Below are 27,473 nucleotides of genomic sequence, written 5' to 3' on the forward strand. Positions count from 1 at the left end.
TCCGGTTTGCAAACGCTACATTTCGCTCGTTTGTTTTTTACGCGCTTCTCCTAAGACCTCAGGGCTGCTACAAAGCGTTGCAATCGTTTTTTCCCGCCCTGCGTCTGCACCGAGCCTTCCGCACCGCTCCACGGCGAGGGACCAAAACAGCAACCAAAATATAAAATAAAATAATAAAATATAATAATAATTTAGGGTGCAATTTGCTGCTTTTCCGACGGCCTTCCTCTTCCAACACGGAACTTCTCGAGAAAGCGAGGTCTTTCGCACGAAATCACGAGAGGAGGGCGAAGTTTGCTTGCTCCTAGCGGTCGGATCTGTAGCTATCTCGCGAGATGTGGGCTGTAGGGTTTGTCGATGGGAGTGGGTGGCTTCGCTGCATAAATTGCCCGGGGCGGCACCCAAATTGTGACAGTCCTTCGAGAGTTAACGGGCATAGGTTGCGGGCGAGCTTCCTTGTAAAGGTTTTGCAAAGCAACCTCTCCTCTGGTTTTCCCGGGTGAGTACTTACTTACTCTTTTGGGGCAAGGTGTCTGTTTTAAGTAGCCGTTGCTTAATAGGGAGGACGGATCTTTCCGTTCTAGCCTCGGAAGAGGTAAAGTAGACGGATGAATGACTCTGCACCTCGGTGTAAAGAACTGTGGCTCTGGAAACACGCTTGCTCGTCCCATCACTTGGGAAAAGTATTTTCCCCTTAGGTTTTCTTGCATGCCCTTGCAAGGAAAAAAAAAAGTGGCTGTACCTCTACTCTGAATTTGTAGAATTTTAGTGCCTTTTGTTTCTCTTGGACTCGGCTTTAAAGCACCTCGGGTAAGGGTTGTGTGTTTGCAAAGGCTAAAGAAATGCTTGGGTGGGTTTCCAGATGCGTCTTTCCCAAGGCTGCATTTGTATGAGAGCAGGCTTCGTTTAAAAAAACAAAACAAAATTGAACTCCGAGAGAAAATATACGGCGCAAAAGGATTGCGTTTGCCCTCGAGAGAAAACTTTGGAAGCCAGGGTGAACTAATTCCCCATCCCTTCCTTCTCGATCGATGAATTTGGTGGCTGCTGGGAGGAAAAAAGTGTTCAACTTCTCTTAAAGTTTTTAGGATTGGGATGTCATTCCAGTCGGTGGGTGTTGGCGGGTAGCTGAAGTATTAGGAATATTTAACGGATGTATTGGTGGATTAAAAGCAAAAGCAAAACCCCAAACCCCCCCCGCCAAATCAAACCTTTTTCAGAATCGAAACAAATATCCTGCTACGGAAAAGAGACGGAAAGTTTAAATATATGTATTTAAAAGTATGTCGGTCCTAATTTATAAGTAGAACTTGTTTTCTCGCTTACTTGAAAGCTCTGTATGTTTCAATTTCCGACATTTCTTCTTTTCCGGTATCTTTAAATATCCCATTTAAATACCTATTTAATGAATACCCCAATCCTGAAGCTTTAAAAATCTTGAAATTTTTAAAAAGTTTTAAAAATTTAAGATGGGTGAGGAACAACATGCATCGATTCACAAGGTTCACTGGAATATAGTGAGTTTGTTCTATAGCGGTTAACTATATGTGCGTGTTTATTCAAAAATGGCTTGATTTTTTACTCTTGGGACTGCCTGAGTCACTGCAATTTTCTTGGCAACATTTTCAGACGTCGGTTGCCATTGTTTCCTCCCTTAGGGCTGAGACAGAGTGATTGGCCCAGCCATCAGCTGGCTTTGTGCCTGAAACTGGACTAGAACTCAGTCTCCAGATTTCTAGCTTTAAGCTTTAACCACTAGACCACCTTGGTCTTTTTAGCCACTTAATTACATTCCATTAAATAGTAATGACTGAATTTTGTGGAACATTGAATGGAATGTGTTTTAAGTTTCTTAAAAGACAAAGCAAAATATTCTCTATGCGTACACCTCATAGTATAAAGAATACTGCTTTTTATATAACTTTGCCCCATTAAAAAAATACTCTGGTAAAAGTGAAGTCTGTACAATCCTGTGGGCCATTTTGGTTGGCCCTAATAAAGGGCTATCCAATAAAGCTTGTTTATCTTTTGTTTGATTAAGGATGTAAATGTTGTACCAATATTATTGCATAATTTTGAACTCCAATCTTTTTGCTAATTGTATGGCCTTCAGATAAGTTCTTTTTAAAATGCTGGTTAGAATAAAAAGTACCGTATTGTATATGCAAAGAAAGCCTGCTGTTGAGTGAAATGTTGTATGCATAGTAACCAAATAAATTAAAGCAGAACTTGTCAGATTTTTATGACTATACTCAATATCATCTTTTCATAAACTAGATCGACATTTCAGAACATTTTAGTAAGTATAATGCTGTTATGTAATGTGGATAATAAACATGGTTTCAGAAGAATACTGCCACGCCCAGAAGTGGAGCTAAAATATTTACAATATACTAGTCAAACATATGATATGAAAGTTATCAATACATTCTGGAATATAAAAACACTTGTCTGCTTTAATTTTGGAATCAAATTATTAAAGCCTCCTGTTTTATGGTTTTGTATGCAGAACATAGCTCCCAGCTTTATTAATCATGATTCAAATTTAAGTTTCCTCTGCTGAATTTTAGCTTTTTAAATTGAGCAAGTTTTGAAGTCAAAAGTCAAACTGTCTTGAAAGTGTTAAAAACACTGAAATAATTTTGTCAAAATCTTCTAGATGTTTTATGCCTATTGTATGCTTTACTGAGTGTTGCTTAGAAAGAGTACATTTTGGCACTTTTGCACATTGTCCTGCAATATCTAGAAAAGATGTGATTTCCAATATTCAGACTTATAACATCCCCCTGCACAAAACACATGTTTAGAAATTAATAAAAGGTATCAAATACTTTGCTGTTGACAAAGATTAAAATTTATTTTAAAAATATTTTTTACTACTTCTAATCCTTTACTAGACTCTAAAACATTCAAGGCAAAAAGATGGCAGCGGTGTTGGCTGATGCCCAGCAGGTATGTTTCAATTAAATAAAGACTATTAGGCCACTTTTGAGGAAGAATTGTGAGTAAATCATCTTGTATTCCGTATTTTTGCAGAACGTAGTTTCCAGGGTTGCTAGTTTGCCCCTGGTGAGTTCCACCTATGATATGGTCTCTTCTGCTTATGTCAACACAAAAGATAATTACCCCTATCTGAAATCTGTCTGTGAGATGGCGGAGAAAGGAGTGAAGACTATTACAGCAGTGGCCCTGACCAGTGCCCTACCCATCATCCAAAAGTTAGAGCCGCAAAGTAAGCCATAATACTTCTTCTCCACACCTTTTTGGAACTTTGAGTGTGTCCGCTTCATTTCTTTCTGTTTTTTAGCCTGAAAAGCACTTCTAACACCTTTTGCTTGTATGATACCCTTACATCTCTGTTGTTCTAGTTCCTTAAAAGAATTTGAACAAAACTTGACACTGGAGTGTTGAAAGCTTGGAAATAGATGTGAAAGGTGGGCAGAATGGTGGATTGGATTAGATTAGATTAGATTAGATTAGATTAGATTAGATTAGATTAGAGTTGGAAACTTGGAAATAGGTGTGAAAGGTGGATGGAATGAGAGATTAAATGAGATGAGATGGCAGGAGGTCAGTTCCTCCTAATGTGTCATATGCTGCTTGCTGCATATTACATCCCTTTCTTTGAATTTGAATATGTCATTGGCCCTGACGGCACACAAAATATGTGCGCTCAAACAAAACATTTTCTCAACATGTCATTTGCTGGACCTACTTCAAATAATAACTCTTTGGAGAATGTTTACTAATGTCTGTAGCAAACCTTGCTAATGCTATGGCTGAACTTCGGGTTTTTATAATTTAAAATAGGTTTAGCCTCCGAGATTAACATTCTAATGGCTTATGTGTCAGGAATGTGAAAGAACTTTGATTCATAAGATGATGCATAAATAAATAGTTGTTGCTCAAGCTTGCTGTGTAATCACTCTTCACCCACTTCCACCCAAAGACTGCATTTACCTTTCACCTACTTTCTAAATGCCTCACTGTCAGAAACTCCGGCTTATATTTTATACAGTACTCTGTTGTGTGTGGGTGACGACTCAGAGGGAAAATCTAATTTTGCAAAGTGACAAGCAGCCGGGAAATACTTGGTCATTTTTTAGAGGGCTCTTTCAGTTTGCTATTGGGAACGTTATGCTCAACTTTGCCCTTAAAAGATGAATTCAGGAGGCTTCCTGTTTTATGATGGCAAAAATAAAGCTGAACTAGTTTTTGATACTTCCTTAATTTGGAGCAGCCTGCTGGATCAGACCAAAGGGCCATTTCCAATATTATGCGTCATTGGATGTTTTGGGGAAAGGTCACAAACTAAGGCTGTTTTAATACCCTTTCATTGTGGCTTGTAAAGAAGGAACTAATAAATAATCTACTAATGACCATTGCTAGACTGGTCTTCCATGAATCTGTCCAGTCTTTTTTTTTAAAACCATGGAACAATTGTCCGATGAAGACTAGCTGTTGCTGTTCCACATGTGGGTAGCAAATTCAGTTGTTTAACGATGCACTGGCATAACCAGTTTGATGCAGCAGTTAAGGCACACAAGGCTAGAGACCAGGATATTAGGTTCCAGTCCCATGTTGGGCACAAAGCCAGCTGGATGACTTTGGCCAGTCATTCATTCTTAGCTTTAGGAAGAAAGCAATAGCCAATTATTTCCACAGGTTTTGCCAAGGTAACTGTTTGGGCTTGTATAGGCAACTGCCAAAGGGCAAGGCTGACATGAAGGGCCCAATTTATTATTTACCATGTGTGTGTGAAAAAGGTTTCCTTACATTGGTCCTGAACCTACCTGCATTTAGTTCCAGTAAATGACTTTGATTTTCATCATTATATGAAAAGGGAGGAAAAACATTCCTCTCACACACAATGTTAATCTATGTTATGTATAATTTTATATACTTCTGTCATGGCTTTCCTTACGCTGTTTAGTAACGAGTTTAAAGACCACCAATTGCTTTCCTCAAAGAACAGCTATTCCTTTCAAGGAAAGTTTCATAAGAACTCCAACTTTATAGTATATCCAGATACTCGGGACACATAGAAATAAATGCAGATTTATAGCATTTGTTGCCCAATTTCTGACCTAAAAACTTAATTTACTCCTACAAAGATATGCATATGCATACCTACTCAAAGTTTAGACTTAAGTTGCAGAGGAATTTACCTCATTACAGGTAGCCCTTGAATTCATTCAGCAACAATTTAAATTACACCAGTGCTGAACAAAGGGATTTAGGATTTGTCCTTGAAATTCCGACTACACACCTTGTATCTTCTTTCTTTTGTCTCTCTATCTTCACATATACCCCGCACGGTTTGCTTTTTCTCCTGCCTCCCCACACTCATTACCTCTTTTTTTTTTTGGCCTCCCTATGCACACACACTCATGCACCCTGTACCCCCTTTCCCTGGTGCCCCTGTGCTCACACACATGCATTCACCCCATGCCCTTTTTCCCTGCACTTACCTGCATGGACACAAAAGGTATACTTTTTCCCTGATCTCCCCATGCTCACACACATGCAAATATCTTCCACCCTGTTTTCTGACTGTGTATTCACATGCACACACCCCGCCTCCGCTTTCCTTGGCCTCCCTACATTCTCACACATGCGCATATTCCGTGCCCTCTTGGCCTACCCACACTTGCACATATGTACTCACCCCGTGCCCTTCCCCCCACTTCTCCGGCCTCCCTTTGCTAACACACAGAGAGTACCACATGCCCTGTTTCTCCAGCCTGCCTGAGCTCATGCCACACCCCAACACCCCCTCCCCCACTCGTATGCAGCCTGTGGTGCACGTAGTTGACACTTTTATCACAACCTCTGGTATTTTTCCACTTGAAAGCCTTTACCTCATCCAGTTTACCTAGGAACCATCTCTTATTTTGAAAACCATCCCTTACTGAACTTTTTTTTTTTTTTAGAAATCTCCATTCTGGTATTTTTCCATATGCTGTGAGTCTCATGTAGCGCTTTTGTGATACGTGTCCATTCATATCTTCACACATCTTGTGCAGTGATGTGTCTGTATTGTATATGTACACAAATGCACATGCCAAACATCTACAGATGAATATTATTTTACGATGTAGTACAGCCTCCTACAGTAGCCCCATAGAGAGATAGGCGGCAAATAAATTTAACAAATAAATAAATGACACTCCACAACCCTGTAATAACTTTACTTGCCCTTTTGGTACTTTTTCAAATATTGTCAATATCAAATTATTCTACTTATAGTGCCGGATCAATAATTAAAATTGTTGAAATTTAGAATTGTTGGAAGGCAATTTAGAATTGTTGGAAATACCTGAACTTTGTCATTAATTGTTGCAGTTGCAGTGGCCAATAGCTATGCTTGCATGGGTTTGGACAAAGTTGAAGAAAAATTGCCTATACTCTATCAACCAACTGGTAAGGTAGGTTGCTCCAGCATATTTTTATTTGCCTTTAATCCCATCATCTCGTAATTGGGCTGTGTTCAAATGATCTGGATTAGGACTTATCATTTAGAGGTGCGGTTAAATTGGATTAGATCTAATCAACTTCAGGAAGATGTGCAATAATCCTGAAGAGCTGACAATGATGTTAGTCGATAAAATAGGTTCGTTCATGGATTTGACATCTATTGTTTCATGCACAGATTAATTCAAAATTCTCACATATAAAATATCATATACTCTTTCTAGGATAGGAGGTTCCATCTGTCCATAAAACCTGTTTGCATCTCTGAAATGTTTTATACTGTATAATCCGTGAGCAAGGAAGATGCAAAATATTTTTATACAGATAGTCCTTGACTTAGAACAGTTCACTTAGTGACCATTACAACAGCACTGAAAAAAGTGACTTATGACCATTTTTCACACTTACGACCATTGCAGCATCCCCATGGTCACATGTTTTACATTCGGATGCTTGACAACTGACTCACATTTATGACAGTTGCAGGGTCACAGAGTCATGTGATCATCTTTTGTGACTTGACAGGCAAAAGTCGATGGGGAAACCAGATTCACTTAACTATGTTACTAATTTAACAACTGCAATGATTCACTTAACAAATGTGGCAAGAAAAGTCGTAAAATGGAGCAAAAATTTCTCACTTAGCAACATAAATTTTGGGCTCATTTGTGGTCATAAATTGAGGACTACCTGTACCTCTTTTTGGAGATGCTCCAAATCACCTCCACTAGCATCTAGAATGCAATTCATTTAGGCCTGGCGACCTGAATTTATTTAAATTATCTTAAGTTCTTTCAACAGGGGCTTTGTTTTCTTTTAAGAGAAGGCAGACATGAAGTACAAGTTTATACATTCTGCTTTCTCAATCTACATCTTTTTCTCCTTTACAACAAACCTACAACCTCTTGTTTTTGACGTACCTGATACCTCTTGACATCACTGATCATTAAAGCAAGTAGACTACATCTGTATATTCTTTGAGCTACATTTGTATATTTTTTAACTTCTTCTAGGTGGTTGCCAATGCTGTGGATGCAGTTGTTGGTGCAAAGGACGCCGTGACAACCACTGTGACTGGTGCCAAGGATACAGTCACACACACCCTGAGTGAAGTTGTTGACAAGACAAAAGGGGTTGTTCTGGACAGCGTGGAGCTCACTAAATACGCAGTCCATGGCAGCATTAACACTGTTCTGCAGAGTCGGATGGTGTGCCTAGTGACCATCGGGGTGGATACCGCACTCAGCAAGTCTGAAACTCTGGTTGATCAGTACCTTCCACATACCACAGAAGAGCTGGGTAAGGATCTGCTGGAAGACTCGGAGACCAAAGCTACTACCGTGTTTCCCCAAAAATAAGACCCCCCCTTTTTTTGCCACCAAAAAAGGCCCCAGGTGTTATTTTTTGGGAGGGGGTGTCATCCACTGACTCAACTTACTTGCGCTCATGGCCCCTGGCCTCCTTTTCACTGTCAGAGGCCTTCAGGAACTTCTGCAGCCAGCAAGGCCGACAAAGCTTTCCTGAAAGCCTTTTCAGCCAATAACTCACAGAACAGAACCGGACCTCTGTTACTGGCTGCAGAGGCCTTCAGGAAAGCCTTGCCAGCTGCAGAAGAAATAGGCCAGCAAGGCAGGTGTCAGAGTGTGCAAGGCCTGGCTGCAACTGTCCAAAGGTAAGTATTAGGGCAGCTCCATCACCACCCCATCCTCACCCTAGCTTAATTTTTACCTGTGCACCCTGGAGTGGGCGGGGTCTTAATTAGGGCTTATTTTGGGTGGTAGGGCTTATTTTGGGCGCACATGTAAAAATCAAGCTAGGACTTCTTTTCAGGGTAGGTCGTATTTTTGGGAAAACGGTAATACACATGTGGGATTGGAAAGTTTACTGTTTTGATTTGATTAGTAGTTTTTGTTGCAGTGAGGAAGGTAACAATTTTTGCTCTATGCCAATAATTCTCAACCTTAGCAGCTTTAAGATATGTGGACTTCAAGTCCCAGAATTCTCCAACCAGCAATGCTTTATACTTTATTTATTTGGCCAAGTGCGGTTAGGCACACAATTTGTCTCCAGTACTGAAGTACTTGTACTTGCAAAACAATAGAATATACCGGTAATAATAATACTAAAGTGTACAGCCAATAAAAGGGGGAAGTAAGAATTAATAAAGGGAATAATTCTGGGAACTGAAATCTGCATATCTTAAAATTGCCACAGATGAGAAACATGGCGGTATACAAATGCTGGTTTAGAGATTAGTTCTGACTGCGTGCTTTCTAACAATAGAGCCCAGCTTGTAGTCCCTCACCTGTCATGATTTTTTTCAAAGAATTTATGTTTTTGCAACCTCTGACCCTTAACAGGGAACCCCTTCCTCCTTGTTGTGTGACGATAGTAATTTTTCCTGATTTGAACCAGCCAATTTATCATTAAGGAGTAGTTTGGACTTTGGTGGTATGTACATGGTATGGGCCTGATGACAATAGGTTTGTATAAACTAATAGGTTTATATTTTGACTCTGCAGAGAAAGAAGCTACCAACATTGAAGGATTTGAAACCGGAGACCAGAACCTAAGTTACTATGTTAGACTAGGCTCTTTGTCTTTAAAGTTCCGAGCACGTGCCTATGAACAGGCTCTAAATGCATTTAGGGATGCTAAGCTCAGAAGCCAAGAGACAATTTCTCAGCTCAATTATACTGTTAACCTGGTAAGTATGACATATTTCTTAAGTAGGTTGTATCAGTAATATTGTGGTTTCCTGAACATCTGTATTTTCTTTGCTCTTCCTTTTTTTTTTTTTTTTTTTTGTGGACTTTGAGAGTTAATGATACTTGCAAGGTTGAACTCCCATCAAATCTTAAAAATTAAGGTATTTATCACCTGACTAGAGAATAAAATAAAATTACCTGTCACATTTTTTTAATATAACAGAAATAAACTTTTAAAAAACAACAACAACCTTGAGACATCTTCAACCATGTGGGGTTGTGGGGTGCCACAGGGGTCGGTTCTCTCACCCCTTCTGTTCAACATTTATGTGAAGCTGCTGGGTGAGATCATCCGTGGTTTTGGGGTGAAGTATCATCAGTATGCTGATGATACTCAGCTATACATCTCCACCCCGGACCACCCCAATGATGCCCTTAAAGTGATGTCCCAGTGCCTGGAGGCTGTACGGATCTGGATGGGGAGGAACAGACTCAGGCTCAACCCATCCAAGACCGAGTGGCTGTGGTTTCCGACGTCCCGATATAGTCAATTGGTGCCATCACTGACTATTGGGGATGAGTCATTGCCCCCCACGGAGAGGGTTCGCAACTTAGGCGTCCTCTTGGACTCACGGCTATCTTTAGAAGAACACTTGACGGCTGTGGCCGGGAGGTCTTTTTATCAGGTTCGCCTGATTCGCCAGTTGCGTCCCTTTCTGGATCGGGACTCGTTAAAAACGGTCACTCGCCCTCGTCACTTCACGCCTGGACTACTGTAATGCTCTCTACATGGGGCTCCCCTTGAGGAGCACCCGGAGGCTCCAGCTGGTCCAGAATGCGGCCGCGCGGGTAGTTATGGGAGCAGCATGGCGCTCCCATGTGGCTCCCCTCCTGCGTGAGCTGCACTGGCTCCCTGTGGTCTTCCGGGTGCGCTTCAAGGTCTTAGTTACCACCTTTAGAGCGCTCCATGGCTTAGGACCGGGGTACTTACGAGACCGCCTTCTGCCACCAATAGCCTCTCACTGCCCAGTACGCTCCCATAGAGAGGGGCTTCTCAGGGTGCCGTCAGCCAAACAGTGTCGACTGGCGGCCCCCAGGGGGAGAGCCTTTTCTGTGAGGGCACCCACCATCTGGAACGAGCTCCCCCCAGAGATACAGAAGATTCCGGATCTGCGCACTTTCCGCCGTGCCCTCAAAACATTCCTGTTTCAGCAGGCCGGCCTGGCCTAACTTTCCCTTTATATTACTTTTTGATTTTATTTTAAACTGGGATGTCTTGAATTATCTAGGACCAGAATGTTTAGTATATTTTAATTGTTTTTTTTTTTTATTATTATTATTATTATTATTATTATTATTATTATTATTATTATTATTATTATTAACGTTTGTATTACATGTATTTTTATCGTTCGCTGTTCACCGCCCTGAGTCCCTTAGGAATAGGGCGGTATATAAATTTAATAAATAAATAAATAAATAAATAAATAAATAAATAAATAAATAAATAAACCATCAGTTATGTTCTTTCCTCCAAAAGCTTGTAGACAAAGTACCCCAAATGAAGGCTAGTTAATAATGATATCAAGATTATGGAACAAGTTTGATCACTTCTTCAAAACTATGCAACAAATTAGTCACTCCTTCAATTCTCCATGGATGGTTTTTTTTTTTTGTTTTGTTTTGTTTTGTTTTTTTGAACAGTTTTGTTCAACAGTTTTGAATTGCTTTTGTTCCCAGGATCAAATATGAGGTACATGAAACAAGAGCCTAGAACTTAAATAAAATGCCTACCTTGCACATGGGACACATTCGCACATCACACTAAGCCTAGCTTACTTTAACCACAGATTGTTGAACATAACTAGAGCGTCCTAGTTTCACACAACACAAAGGCATAAATCAAATTTTACAAATTACAGTACAAATTGTGCTAAGCCGAACAGACCACATGACCTCTTCATGTAGAGTGGAAATTGGGTAATTCTGCAGCCAGATAGTTCTTCACAAAGTATCATCTGGCAATAAGTGTTTAAAAACCTCTATAGAACCTTTTTTTCCCCTTCTACAACAGTGGAAAAGGGTACCACCATCTTGTAAGCCTTCCAGAAGCAAAGGGGAGTAACCGATGAAATTTGTGTTCTGGCTTGAGCTCCACTCTTCCTCTCTATGATGTTGAATTGAAAATACAAAATGTGGAGCTTGCATCATCTCGATGGCACAATTCATAATTTTTGTGTAATTTCGACTTGTACTGGATACCTGTGGCCTCTCCCATTTAATCTCTGTGGGAAAAGATGGTAATTTTTTCCCATTTCCAGCTCTGACTTCCTTTGGAGAGAGCTCTGTTGGACATATATGTCCAAAGCCACTATACTTCAAGTTTTGTTAATTCAATAGCAACCAAATTAATGGGCATCAGTGTCGGGATCTTTCAGAGGTTTTCAACAATGGGAAGAAAATGGGGAGGCTTAGTCTTCAACTATGCATTTCACCTGGCTGTGAACCAAGGGTGAAATGCTCCCAGTTCAGACTGGTTTGGCCGAACCGGTAGTGATGGCGGCTGGTGGTTCAGAGAACCAGCAGCAATGGCGGTGCAAGGCTCCACCCACCCACCCGGTCGTCGTTACTTCCTCCTTTTTTACCCTCTGCGCATGTGCAGAAGGGTTTGCGCGTGCGCAGAGGGTCTGTGCGTGCACGTGCACTTCCGAACCGGTTGGGAAGGTAAGTAGATTTCACCCCTGCTTGTGAACCTCTCAAAAGGGCACAGCCAACATAGCAGTCGTGAATTACCAGCTATGAGTCATGACTCTTGCAGCTACCAAAAGAGTCTCTATTGCTTCTTCTGAGCCAGATGTCCAAAAGAGACCAAAGTTCCCTTTTTTAAAAGCACAGATATAGGATCAGATTCTTAACATCATTTTTTTTCCTGAGGGCCAGTAGTAATGATACACCAAGAGGAAGTTTGTGTAATTTGTTGGGGGTGGGGGTGTCAGGTTTTTTTGGTCATTACTTTAAAAGCAATAAAAATACAGTGGTATGTATGCTTTTGTAAAATTGGGTATGTTGTGCATTCTAGCTGGAATATGCCAGAAAGAACATGACTAATGCTAATGTGAAACTTCAAGATGCCCAACAGAAGTTATATAATTCCTGGACAGAATGGAAGAAAAACATTAGGTCAAATGGCGAGGCTGCTTCACACAATGCTGAGGTAAGTGGAAAGGAATACATGCTGAGGATACATCAAGAAAGAACTAATTCCACTTAAAAGTGGTATCTTCATGATTTATATTGTGTTAACAATTTTTTCATTGTGTAAACACATGCAGCAGCACTAACAATTAAACCAGAAACATTTTAGTCAAGAGCTGACATCAAATATATGACTTTGCTATCACTGGATGACAAAGATTTTGCTTCCTGAATACTTTGAGGCATATGTTATAGATTTTTGGCTCCTAATCACAAAAATAACCTGTAAATTAACCTATCCCTGTTCTAAAGAAATCTTCCATTTTTAATACAATGGCAATTTATATCCTTCAATACCTGTTGGTGTTATTGCACACATGAAAAAAACATACAAAAACATGCAACTGTTGTTGAAGCACATCCAGTACACCAGGTCTGTGGAGATCTAAAAGTGTAGTGGTTGTGCTGCTTGGAATGTAGCTCAGATATACCAAGTTTTGCTCAAATCAAATCATGGTTACTTACACGAGTGGAACAGCTGTGCAAAAGAGTCATTTTAATCAAAAAGATATATTCCAAAAGAATTTGATTCCAGGACAGAAAAATCTGGCACATGAACCATTTGTTGACCTGTCAAAGATATTTTTGCCTCCGCTTCACATACAACGCATGATTGATGAAAAATGTTGTGAAAACAATGAACAAGTAAGGTGAAGGTTTTCATTATTTGAGATAGATGTTTCCTAGATTAACTGATGCAAAGATTAAGGAAAGCATTTTTGTTGGTCCGCAGATCAGATAATGTCACCAATGACAAGCAGTTCAAAGAACTATTAGTGGAGCCAGACAAAATTGCCTGGAAAGCATTCAAGGATGTGTTGAGAATTTTCTTGGCAACTACAGAGCACTAAATTACATTCAGCTGGTTGGCAAACTTCTTACAGCATGCAAGACCATGAAGTGCAACATTTCACTTAAGATACATTGTCTGCATTCACATTTGGAATTCTTTCTCAAAAATGACAGGTGCTGTCAGTGACCCATATGGTGGAAAGTTTCACCAGGACATTGCCACAATGGAAAAATAGTATTAGGTCAATTGAAATCCATCATTGCTGTCTGACTACAGTTAGGTACTACAACGAAATGCATTTGATGCTATGTATAAATGAAAATCAGCGGCAAAATGCTTTGGGCCCAGTTGAAGTCATGCAGTATTGGAAACATTATGCAGTTAAATACTTAGAATTATTAAAAGTTAATTTCATATTTCTCAAGATCCCTAAGTGATAGTCATTCTGAAATTATATTTTCCTTCAGTTTGAAGAGGTCTATCACAAATCGCCTAAAGCAGTGGTCCCCAACCCCCGGTCCGCGGACCGGTGCCGGGCCGTGGAGTACCTGGCACCGGGCCGCGCAGCGGCCGGGGGACAGGAACGCTGCAGCGCAAAGGCTCCTGGGCCGTACGCAATGGGCCTGCGCAAAAGCGCCTGGGCCGTGCCCCCACCCCTGCGCGCGCTCAGCAGGCCGCGGCGATAAAAAGGTTGGGGACCACTGGCCTAAAGTCTTTCAGGAAGCAAAACTTTTGAAAAAAATTGAATCTTATAGAGAAGCTGATGAAGAAATTAATATAAGTAGACTAGAGCACAAGAGGAAATAAACAGCTTCATTTCACTGCTGCACACTTAGAGAATAGCAGTGTCTCCATTGCACTGATTATTTTCTGCCAGTAATTACCTTTTGTTTGGCTTCTGGTTTCAAATGCTGAGTACACCTGAAGCACTTAACAATAAAATGTCCTGAAAAATTTCCTTAAAACTACAGCTATGATATTGTATTTAGGATTAAACCACTCGCTTAAATTTTATTCTTGTTTCTACTATTCATTAATTGCTTCCTTCCAAAAAGCTTTTATAGAAAATAATGAGCTGTAAAGGCAGTATTTCCTTCTCCTTAAAAAGCTTTATAGGATACAAACCAGTATAAGGATCAGTGGAATATAACTGAAGAGTTCAAAATGCTAGATATTAATGGAATATGAACTGAAGAGTGCAAGGCAGACTTTTAAAAAATCAATTCTACCATCGTTGAAAATTCTCCTCCTGTTCTAGAGGATTGAAGAGTTTCTTATACAGCATGAAAATTTTATTACGCTGCAGGTGGAAAGAAGAATTGGCAAACTATTTTGATCTCTGCTGCATCCTACAGGAGGGCAGATGGATCCATTCCACATTGCGTGGGTTGAAATAGCAATAGCATTTAGGCTTCTATACCACCCCAGTGCTTTAAAGGCACTTTCTAGGTGGTTTACAATGTAGAAGTGTTATTTGCATATTGTCCCCAACATTCTGAGTCCTCATGTTACCAACCTCGGAACGATGGAAGGCTGAATTAATTTTGAGCCCTGTCAGGATTGAACTCCAGGCTGTGGGCAGAGTTTGCCTGCAATACTGCACTTTAACCACTGTGCCACCGGGGCTCATAAATAAAGGTGGGATTTGATCAAATCATATTACAGTGCCCCAGCTAAATCCAATTTTGCTTCCAAAGTTGGGTATGTCCATACGGGAAGCTCTTGCTCCCCTTATAACTTACTTAATAGGCTTTCCTACGTCCTTCGCTAATGAAGCATTGCAAAGATACTGTTTTAAGTGGTGAAATTTAAAAAACTATTTGCAAAAGAACTATTCGTCTACTAAGAGCTGTTTTCTTTTTCAGCACATTGAATCACGCACTCTAGCGATTGCACAGAACCTCAGTCAGCAGCTTCAGACAACCTGCCTCACGCTGGTGTCCAGCATACAGGGTTTGCCACAGAACATTCAGGACCAGGTTCACCACGTTGGGGAAATTGCAGGAGACGTGTACAAAAGCTTCCGGTCAGCCTCTTCTTTCAGAGAAGTGTCTGACAACCTTCTTACCTCCAGTAAAGGGCAGTTGAAGAAAATGAAAGAATCGTTGGATGATGTGATGGATTATCTTGTTAACAACACACCCCTCAACTGGCTGGTAGGTCCCTTTTACCCACAGTTGGCTGGCTCTCTTAAAGGTGAGCACAAAGGTGAAGGGGATAAAAAAACCAACCAGGAGAACAAACGGCCTGAAGAAAAGGAAGAATAAATTGCGGCGGGCAAATGTACACTTTGTGCCCTAACTAACACGGTGGCTTAGCCACTAGCAGAATTTTGTCCTATTTCCATTAGTCAAAGGGAACTGTCATAATGAAATAGTGTTGCACATTTAAGTTGAATTGTATGTCCTTCACTTAAGTGGACTGAAAAATGTGGGTGCCCTATGACTTCTAAACCTCAGCTGATCATATTGGAGACCATACCTTGTTCAGCTGTTTAGCTATGAAGCCCCATCTTCATATATTGAAATATATTTAAAACAAAACTTTCCAATGTATATTAGAAAATAAAGCAAACAACTTAATTAGAAAATAATTTTGGAAAAAATACACTAGGGTAATCAGAATATCGGTGCCTTGCATTCATGCTATTTCTTAAAAGACATAAGCCACATTATTTTAAATACTAAAAGAGCACTCTGATCAACTTCCCTACTCTGAATGATGTTTATGACTAACCCTTTTCCAGAGTTCCTCGTGTGCTGTGAACATTTATAGTATTTAAAATTCTAAGACTTTGTACTACTTAATCACTCCACTGGAAGTAACCTCGAGTATTATGCACTCAATTCGATTCATGCTCTGTGTACGCGGGTATGTAGCTTGTCTTCGGCAGCTCTTCGCCTTGGAATTCTCCATGTATGCTCTCAAGTAATAAATGCTTCAGCAGCCAAAGTCTGTCTCTTGAATTGTGTAAGCAATTTGTATGGTTACAAATATTCTATATTCTATATTGTGACTCAATTATTATTGAGCTGGGTTGTATTTTAAAACTGGGTGAATATAAACTGGTCCCTTAATCGGCATTTCACGCATTACATCTAAATTAGATGGGCTCAATGTTGCTGCCGCATTTGTTTCCTTCTGTGGCTCCCCATCCAGCTTTACTAACTATCTGCTGCTTAAGTGTTACTATTTCAGCTTAATCTGATCGTACTTTCTGTTGCTTGACGGGGCTCTCAAAGGGAGGGTTGTGACTTGTTGGTTATTTTTTTTAAGCTACTGGGGTCCATTTCAGACATCCTGTGGTCTTGGACAATCCATCAGATTGTGTAATAGTCCCTGACTCTTATAATTGAGAACTCGTGGATATGAAAAAAATGTTTATCCCAAGCATACATGTATGTCTTTCGTTTTATTGCTTGGCTGTATTACACTAGCAGTTTCCAAAACTTCCAAAACACTGTGTGATAATAGTTTTGTCTAAATATAGAAGAAGCAGGCTGTAGAATGAGAGGTGATATGTTCTCAATGACTTAAGAGTCTATTCAAGTTGATAAAATAGAATAAAACAATAAGGGAGCTGTTTTTAGGTCACACTTCTGTAAATCTGGATTTTCAACAAATCATGAGTTAAGATAAAGGTAAAGGTTCCCCTGCACATGCGTTCTAGTCGTTTCCTGCTGTAGGGGTGGTGCTCATTTCCATTTCTAAGCCGAGGAGCCAGCGCTGTCCGAAGACGTCTCCGTGGTCATGTGGCTGGCATAACTAAATGCCAAAGGCACAGGGAGTGCTGTTACCTTCCCACCAAAGTGGTCCCTATTTTTCTACTTGCGTTTTTTATGTGTTTTCGAACTGCTAGGTTGGCAGAAGTGGGACAAATAATGGGAGCTCACTCCATTACGCGGCGCTAGGATTCGAACTGCCAATCTTCTGATTGACAAGCTCAGCGTCATAGCCACTGAGCCACAGCGTCCCTAGACTAATCACAAGTTAGTATCTAAATTTCCTTCCTTAATGCATTCCTCAAGTTACTAAACGGCGCTAATTAACTTCTTAGCTTATTTTGGCATATCACTTTTTGGGCATTATCTAGTTACTTAAACGGATAATGTTAATTTCAGCAGCAATCTAACAAAATAATGCTTCTTAAATTACAATGTATTATCTCAATGATATAGAAAGGCAATTTAACCCATAAATTTGAGAACACTTGTTTGGATAGATATGCATAACTACCATATTTTTCGGAGTATAAGACACACCATAAGACGCACCTACCTTTTTTGGTGAGGAAAAGAAGAAAAAGAAATCTCCCTCTGTCTCTACCTCTGAGCAAGTTTGCCTGGTTACAGCAAACAGCCTGCTTTACTTTCATTTTCATTTTCAGCATAGCTTGATTAGCACAAGGAAAAAAAAATGTGCTCCAGCAATTTACCTCTTTACAGCAAGCAGCAGCAGCTGTGCAAAACAGCTGAGAGCAAATTAGCTTAGAGTCGGGAAGCTGATTTAATCAACTTGTGGTAATTAGGCTGTGCTGAAGCTGAAAAGAGCTGTTTTTTCTTGCAAGGAGGTAACTGCTGCGAGGCAGAGACCAAAGGGTGGGGGCCAGTGGGTGGGCAGGGCTACATTTGGTGTATAAGACACACCTAAATTTTCACCCCCTTTTAGGGGGGAAAAAGGTGCATCTTATACTCCGAAAAATACACTATTTTCTTCAGGTTGCACAATTCTATCGGTGTGCATTGACTTCCTGCAGTAAAATAAAATGGCACAAGATATCCTAAATCATTTTAAAAATTGGACCTAAAAGCTAATTATAGATTTAGGAGTATTCCTGCTTTGAATATAGGAAATTGATCTGGTGCACAATTTTGGCATTATATCAAAACAGAGCAAAGCACAGTTTCTTAACTTGGTTCAGTTGTATGGACAAAAACACTCGTAATATTCTTGGTTAGTATCATTGGCTTTTATAAAATAGTAAGAGCTGGTTTAAAAAACATTAAAATGTGCCGTAGCAAAGTTGACTTGAAGAAACAGTGGCGGGCAATCTTTCTCAGATACAATTCCATATTAGGAAGGCGGAATAAAAATTAAAGTAGAACCTTTAAAAACGTTAGTTTTTAAAATATCATATGGCTGCCTTTCAAGAGCAAATTGAGGTAGGGCTGTCTGTGTAAGTGGACTGCTAGAGCTTCAAGTTGCACATTATTTTGTGCAACCGGCTTAAGGTGGTCTCACAGCTTCCATCATTCTGAGGTCAGTAAAATGAGAACCCAGATTGTTGGGGCCCTCTCTAGTTTAGAGAGGGCTGTAAAACACTATAAAATGGTATATAAGTCTTAACTGCTATTGCTATTACTTGCTCTAATGCACGCTCCTCTGGTTACACTTTCTTGTACAAAAATATTTAATAGCTTCTCTAAGCTCAGAAGACCATTTGATAAAATGTCAGTAATAATTGTCCTCCAGCTACTAGACCAGGGGTGGGTTCTACTTACCTTTATTACCGGTTCGCAACGGGAGCTCACACACAGATCGTCAATTATGATGTCCGGGTGGGTGGGCGGAGCCTCCCGTCGCTTTTACTACCGGTTCTAAAGAACTGGACAGAACCAGGAGCAATCCACCATTGTACTAGACTCACTATAAAATACAGAAACAATGGTCAATATGGTTTTCGAAAATAAAATTGTCACCTGCTGTCTCAAACATTAGGGGCCAGATGTTCCTACTTGGGAAGTTTCATAAAAATAAATTAAGAGCTCTGCCTTGTCAGTGCTTATTTTTTCCCCATAAGATAAGAGGGCTGGAAGAAACGTGATGGGGACTGACAATAGATTGGCTCTTTCATGAGGTAAGGATAGTGGTTTAAATACACTACACTGCAGAAGATGTGATGCATTATGTAGATGATGCTGTCTTGCTATTGTAAACATGCAACAAACTTTACAAAGGAAGTTTCAGAATATCAGATTAAACAAAACTACAAATGATCAAAATAAATTAGCATTAAGATTTATTTATTAAATTTACAAGCTGCCTGTCTGGCTCTGGGTGGCTTAAAATGAACATTAGATACAAAATAAAAAACAAGGCAAGAATGGTACATTTGTGATATCTTCCCTGTTAAATCCATCATCCACTCCTAACAGAGCGCCCCCATCAGGACTCCAAGCCAAGCAGCTAAGCCATTGCCATTCCTTCAAAAAAGATATAAATAACAACATCAGAATAGAAAATCTGAACTACATTTGTTGCCCAAATTGCATTGCAGGTCTGAGCCTTGAACTTATATGAATGCTTTGTGATCATCTTTGGTTCTTCTCTGAAAACCAGGCAACAGGGCCTGGTGGCTCAGCAGACTGATAGCATTGTGATTAACATCAGCTGTCTGCAATTACTGTAAGTTCGAATCTCACCAGGCTTAAAGTTGACTCAGCCTTCCATCCTTTCTAAGGTAGGTAAATTGAGGACCCAGTTTGTGGGGGCAATAAGCTGACTTTGTATAAATATACAAAAGTATGAAGGCTATTGCTTAACGCATTGTAAGCCGCTCTGAGTCTCCGGAGAAGGGCGGCATATAAATCAAATTGAAAAAAAGAAATAACTTCATAGACCAAAATGTTTTGGCTCTAAAAAAATTGATTCAAAATTCAAACTTGTACTAGCTGCTTGGTAGCGATGCTAGGCTGGAAGACTGGCAGTCTTCAAAAGCATTCTGAGATGTTTTGGCACTAAGTTGGATAATACAGTAATTCCTTAAAACACATGGTACGTCTACATAGTGCTTTGACAACAATGCTGAAAATATAAATACATAAACATAAATAACATACACAAAAATAAACTTATAGACAGAAATGTCAATTGGTACCCGACACCAATGTCAATTATTATCTGGTGCCTGGTAGGAAAGAGGCCTTAACTTCTGATCTGGTGAACTACATCTCCCATTTTTCCTGATCCTTACTGTGACCAATACTGATGGGAGCTGTAAAGTAAGGTCATTTGGAAAGCCACAGACTTCTCTCTACCCCAAAAGTGATTCCTATTCCTTTAAAGCAGGGCTCTGCAACCTTAAACACTCAAAGAGCCATTTGGACCCTTTTCCCACAGAAAAGAAAACACCGGGAGCCACAAAACCCTTCCTGTGCCTGACTATTTCTTGAGCGGCCACAAAACTAGCAAATGTAGTTGAATTAAACGTTCTGTTTTCTTATGAAACTTTTCTTTTCTTGGATTTATCCATGGTTGGGCTACCGGGGGTTGAAAAGCTCAATAAATCGCATGCTGGCCGGTGTTGCACATTGGCGGTTGTGATGCATATTTTGAATGACGGAGCCGCAGCAGAGGGGTGAAAGAGCCACATGTGGCTCCAGAGCCGCAGTTTGTTGATCCCTGCTTTAAAGGAAGATAGACATACAACAGGCTTTTAAGTTTTGGCCAAAAAGTTTTAAAACAAATTCATCTTAAAATGCTGAAGCAGCATGTTTTTAGGCCCTGTGCCTCTTTTCTAGGGACCCACATGCACTGTTATGATATATAGAAAAATGATGTGGCTACTGGCACAAGGTCATAATATTGCGTCTGTCAGGCTCCCCACTCCCACCCCATGCCCCAGACCACTGATGTTGGGGATTTTAAAAAGGAAGCTTTGACAAGAACTGCAAATTAATGCAAAGTCTCTATGGATCACAGTGGCATATAAGACCTAATCCTTTTAATAATAAAATATTGTAAAGAAAGCTACAATACCAATTGGGAGAGAAAATAATTATACAGAGAGAAAAGTTATAATAACTTAAGCTTTTATTAACTAAACAACTTAATAGTAAGTATATATCGATTTAACTTAAGCAAAAAAAATTGCTTTCAATGTAAGCACAACATCTCCCAAAGGTCCTAGGACTTCTGACCTTAATGAAATGTTGCATACTCCCCTGCAGTCACATCAGAGGTGGTATTCAGCAGGTTCTGGAGAACCGGTAGCAGAAATTTTGAGTAGTTCAGAGAACCAGTAAATACCACCTCTGACTGGCTCCGCCTCCATCTATTCTCAGAGTCCCAGCTGATTGGGAGGAAATGGGGATTTTGCAGTGGAGTGTGGGGGGAATGGAGATTTTACAGTATCCTTCCCCTGCCACGCCCACCAAGCCATGCCACGCCCACATAACCAGTAGTAAAAAAAATTTGAATCCCACCACTGAGTCACATGACTATATTTTGGATACTTGGCATATAGGTTCCCATTTATGTCTGGTTGTAGCATCCCAAAGTCATACAACCACAATTTGCAAAGATTTTTCCTGATTTCTGCTGATTTTTCCCGATTTCTTCAGTTTTTGTTCAAAAAAAATCCTAAATGCGAAGGACTACCTATAATTTGCTATTCAGTTAGTGATGTCCCCAATCTTTATAACAATGTAAAAATACATAAAACCAGTGAATAGATTCTGTCTCAGTAAACAGCTGTTCATTGTTGGTCTGAATTTCAGGTAGGAACTTTTGTTGTTTTTGATAACCGAACAGCAAATTACAGGTAGCTCTCTGCAATTAGGATTGGGATTTCAGTCATAAGTCATGAAGGACATAAGACAAGGCATCCGTGTGACTGCACCTGATTTTACAACTGTTTTATATGGGAGTCATTAAGTGAATCAGATGGTTGTAAGTCAATCCATTCTCCAGACTGGGCTCTCTTATTTTCTCATCCTCCTTAGTTCTGATAGACATTTCAAGGAACAAAATGTTGTGAAAACAGTTGCCTCAGGTTTAAATCTTGGAGGCTATAAATTACTTAATATTCATCTGTGGGATTTCTGGCAGGTGACAAAAGGAAGTCTTTAACCATTTTTCCAGCTCTATAAAATTAGAATTTCTAAACCTTTTTTTCTTTTTGCTAACTCACTAGCAACCATGGTTCCACAAACAGATGTCTTAAATGCATCCTAGAGTATTAATTTAGGAATACAGCCATGATTTATTTAAAAAATGAGCATATGTCCTTCTTCATCTACTTCATAAAGAAGTACTGCATGCAGAAATATTAAAATACCATGTAGAATTAAGTTATAATTTTGAAATTTCAGAGTGAGAGTCCTTGGAGCACAGTCTAAGATTGCAGCGGGGCCTATTGAGAAGTCCCACAATTTGGTTCACCAGAATATAAGAAATAAATAATCTATTCTAAAGCCATTTTGATATGCACAAGAAAAAAAGTATGCAGTATTCACTATATTTTAGATTTTAAAAAACACCGAACATCTCTTAACTGAATTCGGTTAAGTGCTTGCAGTGATTTTGAATTTTCAGAATAAAGTACGGTAGGTCTTTTGAAGTGTTAGTCTAGCTGAGTTCTTAAGCTCCATTAAAATCGTCAATACAACTTGTATATTGAGGTATTGAGGAATACATTGTAGAGAAAAATCTATGAGCTTTTTTTCTGAAATACTTTGCAGTTAACTGGAGCAAAAAATGACATTAGCTACCATCTTTATTATCAAAAAATAAAACACCCTTTACTGCCACAGGGCTTGTACATTACTTTTAAAACAGTTATTAAATATACAGTACTAACTACCCTTATGTGCTTTTTTAAACATCCATTAGTACAGTTTCATCAAATGTAGATCCTAGATCTCAAAGAACAGAATATATGATATATCAGAATAATATATAGTTATACTTTTCCCAGCTGATTGTAAACTTAAATTTAGTCTGTCTACTATTCCAGTTCATTGTTTTAAGTACTACACCTCCACATAGTCAAAATATTTCTCTCAATGTTTTTTAAGTATTCAGTCAATAACCAGCACAAAAAAGCAGAGAAATAGAATACACACACACACTATAACAATCCCCACCACAAAACAACTCAACAGGAGAGGAAATTCTCAAGGTCAATTCCAATCATTTTAGATAAATTAAAAGAATGATGTATGCATTTATGTCATGTCCTACCAGTAGTCACATACATACAGTAATTAGTGAGATAACAGGAATCTGAAGACTATTATTAGCAACTAGCTGTACCCGGCCACGCGTTGCTGTGGTTCAGTCTTGTGGGTATAAAATATTTTTTGATCGAGCGCCAATAATTTCTCTCTGTAGCTCAAGTCACGCCTACTTTGCCTCCGTTCCACCAGTCTTTTCACTCGGTCGATTGGATTCAGACCTGAGTTGCCTTTCTGTATGTTTCTTTTTGGACTGTAACGTCGTTTAATCAATTGCTTTCTTGAACTTTTACCTATTTGGTGTTTGTATTGGGAGAGCTGCACATCGTGGGATTGGCGGAGGCCTCCGCCCGGGCTGTTGACGGTGAGTTTACGTTCCTGGGGCTCCGGGACACTGGCCGCTGACAAATAATTTGAATCCAGCAGCCATCCAGAGGTTTGTCTTTGGACGCCTCCGAGGATACTTTGCCGCGGGTGTAAGAAGGTGAAGCTGGCATAACCGCCTTTACCTTCACAGCTCTCCGCACCACAGGCGGCATCGGGGTCCCTGCCAAAGGTACGGCATACTCCGTTAGTTGGGAGGACGCTTAGCGGCGGTTGACATTTCCCGCCATTTTGCTTGTGAGTTTAGTGGCGGCAGTGCTGAGGGGAAAAGACCCGGCTCGCGGCTGCCATTGTGGTTCTGCGACGTTAAAGTCGTAAAATATTTAGTATAGCGTGTGTTGCTTTTACGTCCAACAGATGGCGCTGTTTTTCAAAAACATGTTTTTACCGTTTTTACTTGTCACAGGTGTGACATCTATATAATATAGGTATATAAAAACACGTGCGTATTCGAATGCAACATTGTGTCCAAATTTCAAAGCAATCAGTGAAGAACTTTCGGAGCGGAGATTTAAGATTTTGAACAAACGAACATTTACATTTTTATTTATATAGATAGATAAAACCATTTTATTTTAATATACAAATGAAGAGATGGGATTTTTCCTAGTTGTATCAGGATATGCTGCAGCAAAGATGAAAGGGGTACAGTGCATTAATGCAAAGTTATGTTCAGTCCATTGACTAACTTTTCAGTCAAAATACTGGAGTATCATATTTTGGAGTGTAGTATTTCATTAACAGAAACGATGTGAAATAAACCTGGTCTAGCAGTTGGTCTCCAGGAGTGTTCATTGTCTTTAAAATTGTAATGAAAAGTTCTTTCTGGTAACATTCAATCAGACTCTTTGTGAACATAATTAGTATTCTTAGTTTTTTTGAATAATGATATTTTTTTTCTAGTTATCTGTATCTTGTGTATTTAAGAGATTACAACTCTGTATGATAACAACCACCCAGTTGGGTTGGGCCAACGAGGCATCTCTCTATTCTGTCACTTGGTTTATTCAATTGGATGCGCTCAAATAGGAGATGAAAACTTATCCTTCTTTATTCTATCGTTGTTTCCTTGCAACTAGTTTATGAGGCATGCTATTGAAAAAAAACTGCCTCCCATTAATTTATCCAATCCCCTTTTAGAACTCCCCCGGTTAGTGATATCACCATGTTTTGTAATAAGGATTCCACAAATTAATTGGGCACTAGCTTCGACATATGACCGCAACTGAACCCAAATTTTCTAAGTGAAACACTTATTAAGTGCATTTTGCCCATTTTACGACCTTTCTTGCCACAGTGGATAAGTGAATCACTGCAGTTGGTAAGTTAGTAACATTGTTGTTAAGTGAATCTGGTTTCTCCATTGACTTTGCTTGCCAGTAAGTCACAAAAGGTGATTGTATGACCTCGATACTGCAACCATCATAAATAAGAACCAGTTGCCAAGCATCCTAATGACGATCACATGATGATGGGGATGCTGTGAAGGTTGTAACTGAAAAAGTCTTTTTTTTCCAGTCCCATTGTAACTTTGATCGGTCATTAAACGAACCTCCTAAGCTTAATGTTGGGGTAAGGTGGGGGAGGAAAGTGCGTAGAATTCAAATGTTGCCTTCAAATTTATCTGAGATTATTTTTTCTATAGATTCCAGATTTCACTATCACAGAGTTGTCTTCAGAATCTGATGAGATACCGGACATCTCGGATTTGGACGAAGAAGGACTGCCTGACTATTCCCATGCAAATGGCCCAATCACCATGGAACAAATAGTGGAAGCATAAGAAAAAACTGTTCCTTTAAATACAATGTATGTGTGTGCTCTGTGTGAGTGATGTGCATCTACTTGCATATAGATACACATGCAGTGCATATGCACACTTAATTGCAATTCTGCTTTATGGGATGATAGCTATTGGAGAGTGCATCTTTGTTTAATTTAGATCAGCCAACATTCAGCTTCTTGATTCATTGTTATAGAACACAGACAAGTATTTTAAGATAAGTCATAGATGCTTTAGGTGATAGATAAATGTATTGAAATGGTCTTAAACGTCCTTTGAAGCTTAGACCACAATTGGGCCAATAATGGCTTTTGAAGCAATAGCCTTAACAATTCACCTGAAATATGGCCTATGAGATGATTTGCTGTCTTAAGTTTCCTTCCTTTCTTAGCAAAGCACTTACGCTGAGCAACATATCTATATTTTAATCCGTTGCAAAAACTTCAAACTAAAATAATACATTGCTCAATTCTCCGTGATTGTTCAATTCTCTGTAATTGTGTGATTAGGTGTATTAAACTTTTGAAACAATTTTCTTATACTCTTTGCCCTACCCAAATACATTGGGAGTGCAATTCCCAGATGACAAGGCACACAATCCCAACACATTTGGGAGATCCATAGTTGAGAAAGGCTGTTTTAATGCAATGAAAATATTTGGTGTCTCTTTAAAGTATAAGGTTCTTGTCCAATATGTCAGTGCTTCAATAACATATCAACCAAGATGTTATTAAAGTAATAAACCTATATTCTGGCTGTGGATTCACATAACTTGATACCGCTCCCTAAAATCCATTGCAGATAGAAAACTGGCAGCTACATAGAGGAAATACTATTTTTATTTTAAATAATTAGGTTAAAGCACACAACTCCCCATTAGATTTTACATTTATATAAGAATAAAGTTTAAGATTTAAATGAGTCTGAAGAGAAGTAATGTACGCACTCAAAAAGGATATAAAAAAACTACCTTCTAAAAGGGGAGGAGTTTGAAGAAAAGAACAATAAAGATGCAAGTACTATGATGGCAAAAATATGAGAAAATGGCATTTATCCTGCAGGTTCTGCTCATTGAGAAGTGTGATTGTTATTTGTTGTCATCACCATTTCTTTTCCTATGCCACTGGAACTTTGTTTCTATTTGTTGTGGGAATATGAGGATATTTCTTGGTGCTAATTTAGTAGATTCCATAAAGCTAGGGTTAAAAAATAATTTACTTCCTTTGTAATGTAAAGCGAGCGTCTTTAATATCAGATGTAGTATGTAAGTTGTTAGAAATATTTACTGAAATCCCTTGGAAATAAAGTTTGAACTGATATTTGATTATTGCATTAATGTTTTGCCTTTTTTCACTCCTTTCCCTATTAATTAAATATATAGTCATATAAGGTTACAGTATCTTTGATAATATGACATATAGTGCTAGATCTGGGGAAATGGTTACTCAACACCCTTATATTGATTTAAAAAACAAGTGATTTCCATGAACAACACAATATGCTTCTGTCTTCGATTCCAGAAAAAAATACTTGATGAAAAAATAGTTGTTGCATATGTAAAGTCATGGCTGAAAGGGAAAGTTCTTACACACAGTTTAATGAACCCTTAGATTTAACTCCCATTGTTTTAAAAAATATAATAAGTGATCATTTGAGTAATGCTACATTCTAGAAGCTTACAAATCCTATGTAGCCTTTGGATGATCTGTTTCATATAAGATCACAGGAGTTGACACTGTGCATCAGTTCCTCATCAGACAGATGATATCCTATATAGTAATACAATAGTACCTTAGTATTCATCATTAATTGGTTCCAGGAGGTATGATAAGTACCAAAAAGGACGAGTACCAAACAAATTTTTCCTATAAGGTATCATATAGTGATTTGACAAGGCAGGCGATAGAAGTTCTAGCTCTGTGATGGCGAACCTATAGCACATGTGCCACAGGTGGCATGCAGAGCCATATCGGTGGGCACATGAGTGTTGCGCGCTAGCCACCTGATTTTCACACCTTCCAGGCCCACTGGAAGTCGGGAAATGGGCTGTTTCTGGCCTCCGGAGGGCCTCGGACAGGGTGGGAAAGGCTGTTTTCGACCTCCCCAGGCTCCAAGAAAGC

The 27,473-nt window shown here is 39.4% G+C and overlaps 1 protein-coding gene across 2 annotated transcripts; it reads left to right on the top strand.

Moving 5' to 3' along the window:
* The first annotated feature begins 412 nt into the window (after nt 1–412).
* PLIN2 (perilipin 2) lies at nt 413–26,677 on the top strand. Of its 2 annotated transcripts, XM_070938585.1 has the most exons (9): nt 413–499; nt 2,898–2,952; nt 3,037–3,232; nt 6,346–6,428; nt 7,488–7,773; nt 8,997–9,181; nt 12,262–12,396; nt 15,096–15,386; nt 25,216–26,677. In XM_070938585.1, the coding sequence occupies exons 2-9, from the start codon at nt 2,923–2,925 to the stop codon at nt 25,351–25,353; spliced, it is 1,344 nt and encodes a 447-aa protein (XP_070794686.1). In that variant the 5' UTR covers nt 413–499; nt 2,898–2,922; the 3' UTR covers nt 25,354–26,677. The 2 variants fall into 2 exon arrangements, with proteins under 2 accessions (XP_070794686.1, XP_070794687.1); XM_070938586.1 differs by lacking the exon at nt 25,216–26,677 and having other exon boundaries at nt 15,096–16,208.
* Nucleotides 26,678–27,473: the final 796 nt, after the last annotated feature.

The sequence above is a fragment of the Pituophis catenifer genome, unplaced genomic scaffold (genome assembly GCF_029215685.1).
Source record: "Pituophis catenifer annectens isolate HBS135680 unplaced genomic scaffold, rPitCat1.0.hap2 SCAF_2, whole genome shotgun sequence".
NCBI lineage: Eukaryota > Metazoa > Chordata > Lepidosauria > Squamata > Colubridae > Pituophis > Pituophis catenifer.